Below are 14491 nucleotides of genomic sequence, written 5' to 3'. Positions count from 1 at the left end.
GGGAAATAGAAATAAATAAGACATATTTTCCCCCTTTAAGAATATATTAGCAAGAAGTAAGATTCAATATGCTGAGAAATCACAAAAGAAAAAGTAGGAATGATTATGAACTATAAAAGATATACAGCAAAGTTTTGTGTACACTGAGAAGAAAAATTTAATTTGGTTGGGCAAATCAAGAAAAGTTTCATGAAGGAAGTCTCATTCAAACCTGGATTTAAAAGATAAATTCAACATTCACATGCAAAAGATGTGGAACTGGAAGGCCAAGGTTCTCCAACAAAGCAGATAGATAGAAAACCTCACCTATACAGAAGCAGAAAACAGAAAAACACAGAATGTTGTTTTGAGCCCCCAATTTTTATGTGCTGCAGATGTTTCCGATTTCTCCAGGATTTCTGTAAATTTACAGATGTTCTCTTAAGTGAATTTGATGCAAACTTCAGCTTCTACAGATAATAGCTTGATATGCCGTGTTGTCTGGGCTCTTCAAGTTCTCTCTCTGTCACTCTAGATCAGAAAATTAACCACTTTCCCAATTTCCAACAACTCCTGCCACCCCTTCAACATACAGTGTAATCTACATAAGACTTGGGTGGCCAGAGGCAAAGTTACTTCACAGAAGCTAAGGCCTTTAATTAGAATGCCTTTGTTACGTGCTGTCCTGTGGAGTCAGTTGAAATATATAGTGATTCTGTGAAGTATTTTCAAGGAGCGACTGGTGGGTATCCACTGCACACCTTTTAGTTAGCAGTCCAGCTTATCTTTAGTTGCCACACCAGGATTCTATTTAAACACTATACATCTTTATTCTTAAAAACTGTCATCTATATGTTGTTTAAATAACTGGTCTCTGCTCCTCCCCTCCGTCCCTCAGTTGGCCTCATTATATCATCCCTCTGCTGTCTTTTCTTACATCTCCTTTCCTTGTTTCTCTTGTATTTTCCAGAACAATTAAACGCTTCTCTACCTAGTATGTTTGAAATCTTTCTAAGCCCATCTTTACCCAAAAAAGTTTTTCACATAACAGGATCCACCCTCCCTGGGACCCTGTTGCATCTATTTCTTCTGTTCTACAGTCAATAGACATGGAGAAATTAGTCATGAGGTTCTTCCCTAATATTCCATGCAATTGATGTGGTACAGCACGGATCTTAACAAATCACTTCATTATTTTTTTTAATACTGTTTTGTATTTTGCCACCAAATATATTTGTATTTTAATACAATACTATTTGGTGGCAAAATATACAAACAAACATGCATCCATTCACAATTTCTACGTGAACAGTTCAATAACATTGGTTCCATACTTCATACTCTGTAATACACATTTTGTTTCATCACCATCAAACCCTTAAAGTTCTCCTCTGTGCTTTAATTGTCAGTTTATACTCATATAGGTAGTTCTTTATAAAGTGCCGTGTGGAAGGTAAACATTCTTTACTAACGGAGCTAAGCTGTCATTTAATTTAAACAATGCTTCATTGTTTATTTTCAGTATCACTTTTTTTCTAAGAGGCCTGTCTTAAATATCTTCTAAAAGCTAAAGGAATGAATCACAGATGAAAAACTATAGAGAAAAGACTGAACTGGAGGAACTAGAGAAGTCTATTAAAACCTACAATCTTCCCATCCAGATAGTACTTCTAATTTCTGTGCTTATAAATATACCTACTCCTCATTTGTACTCCTGGTGTGGCACTGTAGGGTAAACACTGGACTGGGCACCACAGGTAGGCACTTCAAATCCACCTGCTGCTCCTCAGAAACCCAGTACATGGTCGCTATGAGTTGGAATCAACACTTAAAAACAACTCCTCATTTGTTAAATGTTTTATTATCACCATTTCACATGTGCAACAATAGTAAAAAATCTAAGTTTTGTGCACATTGACAATGTGTCTGGCAGTAAACAATGTCAAGGTACAAGTTGAGAGCAACACTGGATGTGGTGGTTAAGATTATATGTCTACTTGGCTGTACCATGATTCTCAGTGGTTTGGCACTTAAATAGTAATGTAATTTGTCAGTTATGTAATGATCCTCCTTTTTGTGATCTGATGTGATCATCCTCCATTTTTACATAAAGATAGTTTTCACATGCTGATCTAGTCTTTGGAATCTAATCATGTCAATAAGTAAGAAGCAGGTATAAAATATTTGAGAACTTTTGAACACTTTCCAAATCACTGTGTTACCTTTTAAAATGTTCCAGTCCAATTTTTCTAAAGAATTACTAAAGGCTTTATTTATCCAAGAGAAAGACTTGTAGCCTAATCACCTGCCAGTGAGGCACTTTGAGTCAATCAGTCTCAGTGTGTGTTCATTCACTCATTTATTCAACAAATATATATTAAGCCTCCAGGAGAAAGATGAGGCTTTCTGCTCCCACAAAGATTTAAAACCTCAGAAACCCTATACAAGGTCACTATGAGTCAGAACTGTCTCAAAGCCACCTAATAAAGTGCAAAGCAATGGTTAATGTACCCAGCTGCTAACCAAGAGCTCAGTGATTCATTCGAACCCACCAGCTACTACAGAGGAGCCAGATGTGGTAGCCTGCTTCCGTAAAGCTTACAGCCTTGAAACCTTGTGGATCAGTTCTACTCTGTCCAATAGGGTCACTATGAGCCAAAAATCGCCTTAACAGCGATGGCTGTTTTGTTTTATTATGTATCAGATGGAGATCTCTGCATTGCTCAAAAGGTTTGCACTCAACTGTGAACCTGTAAGCTGGCAGTTGGAGCCCATTCAGTGGCACCTAGCACTCTGACTTAATAAAGATTAGCCAAGAAAACCCTATAGAGCAATTTTCTATAAAACATGGCTTTGCCATAAATCAGAATCAACTTTGTGGCAATAGGTTTTTTGTGTGTGTCTGTTTTTGTTCATTATGTGCCGCATATTTTACAAGACCCTGGGTATAAACTGATGAGTGATACAGACAAAGTCACTGCTCTCATTCTAGCAGAGAAGTTAGCCAAGAAAGTAAGCTATGATGCTGGAATTAAAAATCATATGGGAATCTGTGTAACTGATGAACATATGAATTTATGTAACTGCTTAGCATAGAAATTGAAATCTAGTAAAAACTTTTGCATTGTTCAAATTTAAGTAACAGTCCTTAAACTCTAAGCTGCACTTAAAAAAAAAAAATCTTCATTTTTCAGTTGGTGGATTCAAAGTGGGATTGGACCTCCTTGTGGAATTTGAGTTCCGCACAACTAGAACCACTGGAGTTCTTCTGGGAATTAGCAGCCAAAAAATGGATGGAATGGGTATCGAAATGATTGATGAAAAGGTGAATGTCATCAGTGCAACTGTTTCTGGATCTCCTTATCACAACATCCTTCATATGTAGAGAAGTTTATTTTTGAATTCTTCAGACTGACGCTCCACAGATTCTTTGTTTGCAGAAACCTAGATAGTATCTTTTTATCTTTCTATATTATCTTAATTTGTGTGTGGTTACAGCACCATCATTCTGTGGATCAGGGTAAACTTTAAAAGCGTTAATTCAAAACAAGCTGGTTGTGTTGACTAATGAGACCAGATGGTTTAAATCTCAAACTCCAATTGCGCTCTTATAAGAGCACTGATTTTCTCCTTTTTTGTGGAAACACAATTTATAAAACTATTGATTTTCATGAAGAAAAGGATCTATATCATCTAAAATTAGACTTTGCTTCTAATAATATAAGATAGAAACCTCTCAGAAGCAAAGGTCTACAGTTGACTTGATATAGTTTTCTGTTTGTTTATTTTTTAACTTCAAAGTATCCAGATATCATTATCAAAGCAGAGAAAATTTATAACAAATTTTGTCAATTTGCTTATCAAAGAATGAATAATCAAATTCAACACATATCCTTAGTCCTTGCCTACCTATCACCAACAACCTACAGTGAGAGTTTGTACTATTTACTAAGGGGAACAGATAGGAAAAGGAGGCAAAGCAAAAAATTTAACTGGTTTCCTACTTAGCTATTAAACAGGAATCATATTTCAACCACATCCATAGTTTGTTATTAGAGTGTTACTGCCTTCTTCTCAAGATGGGGAAAAAGTCAACCTAACAGTGACCTAAAATACTCTTTTCTCTGGCCTTCTACCTGCCTCTCCCCCACAGACTCCAAATCATTCTTAAAGGCAATAGAGCGATAAAGACTCAAGAGCTCAGAGGCAAAAAAGATGAACAAATAGGCAACACTTAATAGTTTGCTAAATTTTTAAAACCCACCTTCACTTCTTTGAAGTGAGTTTCATTGCAACATGTACTTATAACTGCGGTTACTATCAACATGCTGATGTATCAAGTTCCATTACAGTGTATGTGGATTTCTAACTATGAACCTGCAAAATCTTGTTACTACGAACCACTCCCAGCATGCTTAAGTTGTTACTATTTACAACACTATGTAATTTATTAACGTTTCACCTATTTATTTGCACTTTAAATCTTTTTAAGAGTTCTTTCTTTCTTTATTACTTTGCTTAATGTGTTGCCTTATTGTAATATGCATATTCATTCTTACCTTTCCAATATGTTTCTTGTCTTCAACTACAAAAGAATTCTGTCATCTCAAATTTCAAAGACTTTTCCATGTTACTAAAAACAGATTCTTTTGTAGACAAGAACTTTCAGCTTAACTTGTTCACTGTTAGGGGATTAACTGGTATTTTGGTTTAAGGACTTTGGTACCTGTGACATGAAACTTGCCCCCAAAAGTCATTTATGTAACTTTCCATCCTTTGTGTAAATGGTATCCATGTAGGAAAGAAAAGTGTAATTACAGCATTAAAAGTTTAGATCATCAAAAAGTCAATTATCCTTAAAAATGTATTTGTAGATCAATCTAGTGAATCAGTTTAACATCTTATAAGAAAAATTTCTAAAGAGCATTAGGACTTGTACACTAAATGAACTACATTTCAATTGTTTCCTGTGTATACTAGATCATTTTCTTGTTGTTTGACCTCAAATTGTATTTCATGTTTGCTGAAAGACTATTTCCCTCAGTGATGCCCAAATTAAAAAAAAAAAAAAAAAAAAATTTAAGACTGTATCATTTATGACTACAGACATCACATTTGTATTTTAATTTTTTGTTTGTTTGTTTGTTAATATGACCCAACCAACTCCATGGCACCCAACAACAACAACAACAACAACATGGTCATATCAGACTCTTCCAGTCAACATCTTTCCTAGAGACCTGATAATGTTTCTATGTGATCTATCATGCTATCACTCTAATGAAATCATCTGTGACTGTTCATTTCCTCACATTTCTAGCTCATGTTTCATGTGGACAATGGAGCTGGCCGATTCACTGCAGTCTATGATGCTGGGATCCCAGGGCGTTTGTGTGATGGACAATGGCACAAGGTTACTGCTAATAAGATCAAGCATAGCATTGAACTGACAGTCGATGGGAACCGAGTGGAAGCCCAAAGCCCAAACCGAGCTTCTACATCAGCTGATACAAATGACCCAGTGTTCATTGGGGGTTTCCCAGGTGAGTGGTGGCTACCCTGGTAAGAACGCCTTTGTACTGTTATGTCTGTGATTTTGAAAATATTTATATTCATATAAATATGTCTAAGAGTCTAAATTTTAGCATACATGAGCCCTGGCTATAGAATCTACATCCATAAATAACACCTTACCTAAAATTTCCAGTGTGTGTAAAATAAGCATATTACATATATAAAACACATGGGACTGAACGTTTCACGATAGCACCTTAAGTTTCATTTGTAGGGAGATTGAGGCTAGAGGAAATTAATTTTGACTTATAAAAGATGTAAGACATTTCACAGAAATTGGTGCCAGCGTGGTGTTCTTTTTGATATTTTAAATTAATATGCCAGAGGAATCATAAAATGTTCAAAACTTATTACCTCAAGTTCTAGAAATCATGGGTTAAATATAACTAATTTATCCCTCAGGTTATTATTGAGTTTATACTTAGTTGGCAAAGAAACTCAAGTAATAAATCTACATTCAAAACTCCCTAACCAGCACATGAATTATAAATATGTGAACACAGAGGCGTTCATAAAGTACCTATTAAGAGTGACCAACTTGAGAAGAAATAAGCCAGGTGCCATTTAATTAGTTCTATCAGAATAGTACTAATTCTGAACCAGAGGAGCTGTGGGATGACATCAAGAACATCATACATGAAGAAAGCAAAACGTCATTGAGAAGACAAGAGAAGGAAAAGGTCAAAACACTGGAACTTGTTCTCCAGTGTAGAGATGCTAAAGCAAATGGAAGAAATGAGGAGGTCTAAGAGCTGAACAGAAAATTTCAAAAATCAGCTCAAGAAGATAAAGCCAAATATTAAAATAAAATGTGCAAATATCTGGAATTAGAAAACCAAAAAAGAAGAACACTTTCAGCATTTCTCAAGCTGGGGGGCAACTGAAGAAAAAAAATCAAGCTTTAACTTTTGTTATTGAAAGATTCTCTGGGCAAATTATTGAATGTTGCAGAAAGATCAAGAGAAGATGGAAGGCATATACAGAGTCACTGCACCAAAAACAAATGGTTAATGTTCAACCGTTTCAAGAGGCAGCATATGATCAAAAGCCAATGATATTTAGGGAGGAAATCCAAGGTGCATTGAAGGAATTGGCAAAGAACAAGGCACCAGGAATTGATGGAATAAAAATTGAAATCTTTCAAGAAAGTGAGGCAGCACAGGAGGCACTCACTCATCTCTGCCAAGAAATTTGGAAGACAACTATCTAGCTGACTGATTGGAAGAAATCTGTATTCGTGCCCACTTCCAAAGAGAGGTGACCCAAAAGAATGAGGAAATCATCGGACAAGCTCTTTGATATCCCATGAGAGTAAAGTTTTACTAAAAGTAATACAGAAACAGCTGCAAGCATGCATTGACAGAGAACTTCCAGAAATTCAAGCCAGATTCAGCAGAGACCGTGGAATGAGGGATATCATTGCTGATGTCTGATAGATCTTGGCTGAAAATAGAGAATACCAGAAAGATGTTTGCCTGTGCTTTATTGACTATGCAAAGGCTTTCGATTGTGTGGATCATGACAAGCTATGAACAACATTGTGAAGTATGAGTGTTCCAGAACACTTCATTGTGCTCATAAGGAATCTGTACCTGGACCAAGAGGCAGTTGTCCAAACAGAACATGGGCACACTGAATATTTTAAAATTAAGAAAGGTGTGCGACAAGGTTGTATTCTTTCACCATACTCATTCAACCTGTATACTGAGCAAATACTACGAGAAGCTGGGTTCTATGAAGAAGAGCATGGCATCAGGATTGAAGGAAAACTCATTAACAACCTGTGATATGCATATGATACAACCTTGCCTGCTGAAAGTAAAGAGGACTTAACACATTTACTGATGAAGATCAAAGAGCACAGCCTTCGATATGGATTACAGCTCAATGTAAAGAAAATAAAAATCCTCACCACTGGACCAATAAACAATATTCTTATCAATGGAGAAAAGATTGAAGTTTTCAAGGACTTCATTCTTCTTGGATCAACTATCAACACTCACTGAAGCAGCAGTCAAGAAATCAAACAACGTATTGCATTAGGCAAATCTGCTGCACAAGACCTTTTTAAAGTGTTGAAGAACAAAGATGTCAGTTTAAGGACTAAGGTGCACCTGACTCAAGCCATGGTATTTTCAATAACCTCATATGGATGTGAAAGCTGGACAGTGAATAAGGAAGACCGTAGAAGAATTGATGCTTTTGAGTTATTGTGTTGGAGGAGAATATTGAAAGTGCCATGGGCTGCCAAAAGAACCAATAGATCCATTTTGGAAGAAGTGCAGCCAGTGTGCTCCTTGGAGCCCAAGATGGCCAAACGTCGTCTCTCATACTTTGGACATATTGTTATGAGGGACCAGTCTCTGGAGAAGGATATCATGTCTGATAACATGGAGGGTCAGAGAAAAAGAGGAAGATCCCCAACAAGATGGATTGGCCAAGTGGCAGCATCGATGGACTCAAGCGTGGCAACAGTAGTGGTCCAGGATCAGGCAGTGTTTCATCCTGCTGTGCATAGGGTCACTATGAGTCGGTACCGACTCGATGGCACCTAACAACAACAACATCAGAATATAGACTCTTGAAATGGTCTTTCATTATTTTGGCAAAAGAAAACATCTATTTGACAAAACATGTATTCAGAAGGGGTTGATAGAAGACAAGATATAGGAGAAATGGGGACTGGTTCAGAGCTTCTACTCCCAAAGTTGCTTCAGAGTTTTTATAGAAACCTACTTCTGCTTCCAGTAGGAATAACCTTAAGATATTAAAAGGATATGATGCTCTTCTCCATAAACAGCATACCTCACTAATGAAATGCATCCTAATTCGTACCTGGTAGGTCTGCTAAAAAGGATCTTGGTTGTGTAGTGGGTTAAGAATTGGGCTGTTCACTTCAAAGTCCGCAGATCAAAATTACCAGCCACTCTGTGGAAGAAAGATGAGGCTTTCTACTCCTGATTTCCAAGATTTACAACCTTGGAAATCCTATAAAGGGTCGCTTTGAGTCGGAACTGAATCCAAGGCACACCACCACCAAGTCTATTGAGAGAAGGCAGTCTCTCTTTAATAAAAGGAACTTTTATGTGAGTTTTCAACCAAAGGAATTTTTTTCTAATGTACTTTTACTACGTAAGAAAGTAATAAACCCCAAAACCCAAACCCATTGCCCTTCAAGTTGTTTTCAATTCATAGCAACCTGTATAGCGTTCCCAAGGACGTAAATCTTTACAGGAGCAGAAAGCCTCATCTTTTTCCTGTGGAACTACTGGTGGGTTTGAACTGCTAACTTTGCAGTTAACAAATATGGAGTCCTAGTGTAGCACAGTAGGATAATCATTGGACTGCGTGGTTGCCAGTTCAAACCCACCAGCTACTCTTAGGAAATGCTTTACAAGGTGGCTATGAATTTGGAACAGACTTAAGAACAACAACAATTCAGAATTTAGAGTAATTGATCGATTTCTTTGTTTCATTAAATAAAATCTAATAGTTGTAAATTAGTTCATTCCAAACCAATTCTTTGTTTGATGCCTTACAATGTATACATCTAGATGTTTTCATATGTCATAATATATAACTATAGAACTTGATATTTCTCTTTAAGTTTAACTGTTAGTAAAGCCAAATAAATTTACTAACTTTATATAAAACAGCCTTCCAATTTAATTTCAAGCTAACAGCAGACTTTGAGACAGGCTCTTAACATTGTTATTGTTAGTGGTCATTGAGTACGATTGGACTCATGGCGGTCCCATGTACAACAGAACGAAATGTTGTCCTGTCCTGCACCATCTTTCTGCTCTTTGATACCCTTCAGTGCATTGCTGTGGCCACTGTAATTGAGTGCCTTCCAACCTGTTGTGTGCTGTCAAGTCAATTCCTACTCATAGTGACCCTGTATAGAGAGCAGCTGGTAGGTTAGCAGTCCAGTGCTTATCCTACAAGGCTAGACTTCCACCTTAAGAAGTTAATTTTCCAGCGCTGCATTGGACAATATTCTGTTGTGAATCATGAGGCTTCCCTTGAATAATTCATACATCGCCAGTCCTGTCTTCCTAGTCTGTCTTAGTCTTGAATTTCCACTGAAACCTGTACACCACGGATTTCCCTGCTGATGGTTGAAATGCCAATAGCATAGCTTCCTGCATCATCTTAGCACACAAGGCACCACAGTATGACAAACTGACAAAACTTTACATAAAACAGCTTCCCAAATAATCTCAAGTTTAGAGTTGATTTTGAGACAGACTCTTAACAGCAACTTTTCTAAACGAAGTCCTCTTGCCTTGCCTTTTTTTCAGATGGCCTCAATCAGTTTGGGCTGACAACCAACATTAGGTTTCGAGGTTGCATCAGATCCCTGAGGCTCACCAAAGGAACCGGCAAGCCGCTGGAGATTAATTTTGCCAAGGCTTTGGAGCTGAGGGGTGTTCAGCCTGTGTCGTGTCCATCCAACTAACAAAAATAAGTTTAACACTAAGAAGAGTTCTTCAAAACAAATATATCAAGTAAAACAAATATATTTTGCCTATGTATGTTAATAAAGCTAACCAATGCATTAAATTCTTTCTGTATTCAGTTGGTGCTAATTCAGATCCAAGACTGAATTTAATTCAGTTCCTTTCTCAAGTTCATAATAATAAACTAGTTATTTCATTCTAAATAGCAGCTTGTTTTGTTTGATTATGTCTAAATACAAAAGACCACTAACCTCAAATTTCTGAATTTACAACCGGCCTACAATCATTACAAAAAGAGCTCAGATGTAAATTGTGAAGGCAACTGTTCTTTTTTGTTTTTTTGCCTTCTTAAAATTTTTCTCAGCCTTTTTCATGCAGGTTGACTTTGACTTCCTATCCAGGCCATTAAAGCAGCAGTGGATTTGATGTGTGGAATTGGGAGAAAATCAGCTCCCAGGCTCCCAATGTTTGTGAAAGCATTAGTAAATCATTTTCCTGATCCGGGTTCATTATTAAAGAGTTTAACTAGCCACTTGAGTGAATACCTTTTTATGCTAAAAGTAGTGCGTATAGATCAGATTCAGGGCAGAGAGCTTAATTACTTGATTTTCTTGTTTGATAATGATTTATAGGCTTTGGGGACATAGCAGAACCAAGCTCCAGAATAACAATTAAGCACACATTTTATACTGTAGTATTAAGTCTTTATGCTCTTTAATTTTACAGTGACTATGACAATCTACACTTGGACTTAGCAGGAAATGAAAAACCAGAAGCTTAAACATCATTGCATTATCTTTTTGAGTTGTAATTTCACCTAACAAATTCATTTCCCAAAAACATTTCATGCTTTGTGCTCATTTCCCCCTTTATTTCAACAATATGCAAAAGGATCTGTGAGAAGACTATCTTAGAATTTATTCATCAGCTTAAGCAAGAAAGATTTCATTAGCCATTTTCAGTAGAAATAGTTGTAGTTTAATAATATAGTTATGATTAAATTGAAGAATTCTACCAACTTCTTAAATCTGCATTTGAAAAATGCAATAAAAATATATTGATAATGTAGAAGCAACTTCTTGGCTCCTTTCCCAATTTCTGTCTAGTTCTACTGCTGTCTCCTCTTCAGCCTCCACCATGTCCATCAGGGTAACCCAGAAATCCTACAGGGCCTTCAGCAGCCACTCTTACACAAGTGGGCCCGGCTCCCAAATCTGCTCCTCATCCTTCTCCTGAGTGGGCAGCAGCAGCTACTAGGGTGGCCTGGGAGCTAGCATGGGTCTGGCTGGAAGCTATAGCAGGCTATGAGGTATGGGGGTGGGGGTGGGCATCACGGCCATCACGGTGAACCAGAGCCTGCTGAGCCCTGTTAAGCGGGAGGTGGACCCCAACTTCCGGCCCTTCTGCACCAAGGAGAAGGAGCACATCAAGCCCCTGAACAACAAGTTTACCTCCTTCATCAACAAAATGTGGTTCCTGGAACAGCGGAACAAGATGCTGGAGACCAAGTGGAGCCTTCTGCAACAGCGGAAGACCTCTAGGTACAGCATGGACAACATGTTAGAGAGCTTCATCAATAACCTAAGGAGGTAGCTGGAGGCAGAGCTGGACAACACGCAGGGGCTGGTGGAGGACTTCTAGAAAAAGTACGAGGAAGAGATCAATAAGCAAGCAGAGATGGAGAATGAATTTGTGCTCATCAAGAAGGATGTGGATGATGCAGCTGAATGCAGAGGAGCTTAGTGAGATGCAGACTTAGATCTCAGACACATTCATGGTGCTATCCATGGACAAAATAGCCGCTCCCTGGACATGGACAGCATCATCGCTGAGGTCAAGGCCCAGTATGAAGAGATCACCATCTGAAGCTGGGCTGAGGCCAAGATCATATACCAGATCAAGTATAAGGAGCTTCTTGGAAGCACGGAGTGAACTTCTTTGTACAAAGACTGAGATTTCCGAGATGAACCAAAATATCAGCTGGCTCCAGGCTGAGATTGATGCCCCCGAGTCCAGAGAGCTTCCCTGTTGATACTGAGCAGAGTGGAGAACTGCATTAAGGATGCCAACAACAAGGTGATGGAGCTGCCCTGTGTGGAGCCAGGCAAGACATGATGCAGAACTGCGGGAGTACCAGGAGCTGATGAACATCAAGCTGGCCCTGAACATTGAGATTGCCACCTACCGCAAGCTTCTGGAGGGTGAAAAGAGCAGGCTGAGTCTGGGATGTAGAACATGAGTATTCATACAAAGGCCACCAGTGGCTACTCTGGTGCACTAAGCTCGAACTATGGGGGTCTCACAAGCCCGTGTCAACCATGGCCTGAGCTCCTTCCAGTCCAACTTCGGCTCTGGTGGAGGTTCCAGTTCCTTTAGCCGCACCAGCTCCACCACAGCTGTGGTTGGGAAGAAGATGGAGACCTGTGACGGGAAACTGGTGTCCAAATCTTCTGATGTCCTCCCCAAGTGAATGGCCACTGTGGTCCCCTCCCAGCCCATACCTGACCCTGACCCTGACCTCTTTGAAGCTTTTGGGAGAAGGAGCTGTGCAGGACCACATCAGGAATGGGGGATCAGAGGCTTTATCCAGCCCTCAGACTACCCTGGGGAGTCTACTGCTTAGGGTACCCCCTTTTGCCCATGGCCCCAATGAAAGCAAATTGTCTTTTCCAAAATAAAGTTTGAGCCAATAAAAAACAACAACAAAAAAAGACATATTGATAACTACTGTCTATTGAAAGGGGTTGAAAACAAAGAAGAAGATCCATAATTGGAAAAAATATGGTCTTGTTGATAGAAATGATGCTGGAGATCACATGATAGAATTTTGCAAGACCAATGGCTTCCTCATTGTCAATACCTGTTTTAAACAACATAAAAGACAACTACACACATGGACCCACCAGATGGAACACACAGAAATCAAATTGACTATGTCCTTGAAATGAGACTGTAGAAAAGCTTCCTATCTTCAGCCAAAGTGAAGCCATGGGCAGTCTGTGCAACTGACTATCAATTGCTCATTTGCAAGTTTGGGCAAAAATGAAAGAAATTAAAACAAGTCCACAAGAGCCAAAATACAACCTTGAATATATTCTACCTGAATTTAGAGATCATCTGAAGAACAGATTTGATGCATTAGACACTTAAGACCGAAGACCAGAAGAGTTGTGGAATGACATGAAGAACATCATAGAGGCTTATAGTCAGTGGAATTTGTAGCAGAATCAAGAAATCTTGGGCTTTCAAATTCACCAGGTTCACAGGCCTCTGGAGCCAGAGCTGCCATCTTGGGTGAGACTGAGAGGGGAAAGATCAGAGCCGCCACCAACTGATTCCTGATGGAACCTTGGAGATAAATGTGTGGACAACCTTTTTTTCTTTTTATTTGTTTGTATCTGTTCATTGGTCTCTTGTCTGAGCTAGTGCACATTTCCCCCACCCCGGAGGGTTCTACTATGCATGTGCACAGAGCTCCTTAAAAATTTAAAGGAACAGTTTCCACTTAAAACCAAATGGCAGCATGAAACAGCCACAGTTGGCCCAGAACCGTTTATCACTAGGAAAACAGCTAGAACAGAGGCCATAGAGTGGGAGAGACACAGAATAAAAAAACAAAACAGACTGAACATTAAATCCTGAGTTACATCATAACCACCAACAGTGACATCTTGACATTTCTCAGATGGCCCTGAAGGCAAGAAGCTGAAAAAAGGATATTAAAGACATACACATATTAGCCTACAGATTTTTTTTTTCTCTCTTTCTTTTCTGCAATTATAGACTACAGTATTTAGTCTGTCGTTTAGCTGTTACTGTTTTGATTTTGAATTTTTGGTCCCCTCTTTACCTTAAGGAGGCTCTTTCTCTCCCTATATTATCCAAGAAGAGATAGAAATTCCTGTCATATGGTCAAGCTACAATCACACCCTATAAAATTCCACGACTTATGCAAGAATCAGTACCAGCTGCATGCAACAGGAAGGCAGCCAACACCTGCAAAAGTTACTCTGAGTCGAGTAATAAGAAGAGTGAAAAGGGGAGCTGATCTCCTGATCACATCTAACTGGAGGCAATCAGAAAGCATAAAAAATATCAAAACACATGCTCTTTTTTTTTTTTTTTTAAGTTTTTATTGTGAATTGAGTGAAAGTTTACAGGGCAGATCATCAGTTTTACATTCAACAAATCATACATCTTGATTCATTTCAATGATTATAATCCCCTCCATGTACCATCAGATAACAGCATTTATCTCTATTCATTTTAGCTCCTTTTAAAAAAAAACAACAAAAAACCCACAGGCATATATAATAATTTAAGCCACCGAAGGGCACATTCTGCAAGTCTGCCTCCTGGTCCCCAGTTCTCAGTGTCTCTCTTCCTATGAATCTAGAGTCCTCAGCTGCTCCCTCTCTCCATGCTCCCATCTCTGCCTCCATTTCTGGTGTCACTGCTTCTCTGGATAAGGTCTC

At 38.6% G+C, this 14491-nt stretch overlaps 1 protein-coding gene and 1 pseudogene across 1 annotated transcript in view; both read left to right on the top strand.

Moving 5' to 3' along the window:
• LAMA2 (laminin, alpha 2) overlaps nt 1-10101 on the top strand; it is a 747229-nt gene extending 737128 nt beyond the window's left edge. The window contains exons 63-65 of the mRNA XM_006834727.1: nt 3174-3304; nt 5300-5522; nt 9858-10101. Of these exons, the coding sequence (XP_006834790.1) occupies nt 3174-3304; nt 5300-5522; nt 9858-10015 (512 nt within the window). The 3' untranslated portion in view covers nt 10016-10101. The remainder of the gene's footprint in view (nt 1-3173; nt 3305-5299; nt 5523-9857) is intronic.
• Nucleotides 10102-11141: 1040 nt separating this feature from the next.
• LOC102834498 lies at nt 11142-12486 on the top strand (annotated as a pseudogene).
• The last annotated feature ends 2005 nt before the right edge of the window (nt 12487-14491 follow it).

This window comes from Chrysochloris asiatica, unplaced genomic scaffold, assembly GCF_000296735.1.
Source record: "Chrysochloris asiatica unplaced genomic scaffold, ChrAsi1.0 scaffold00013, whole genome shotgun sequence".
NCBI classification, from domain to species: domain Eukaryota; kingdom Metazoa; phylum Chordata; class Mammalia; order Afrosoricida; family Chrysochloridae; genus Chrysochloris; species Chrysochloris asiatica.
The sequence above is the reverse complement of the archived record's forward strand: the minus strand, read 5'-3'. Positions and strand labels throughout refer to the sequence as shown.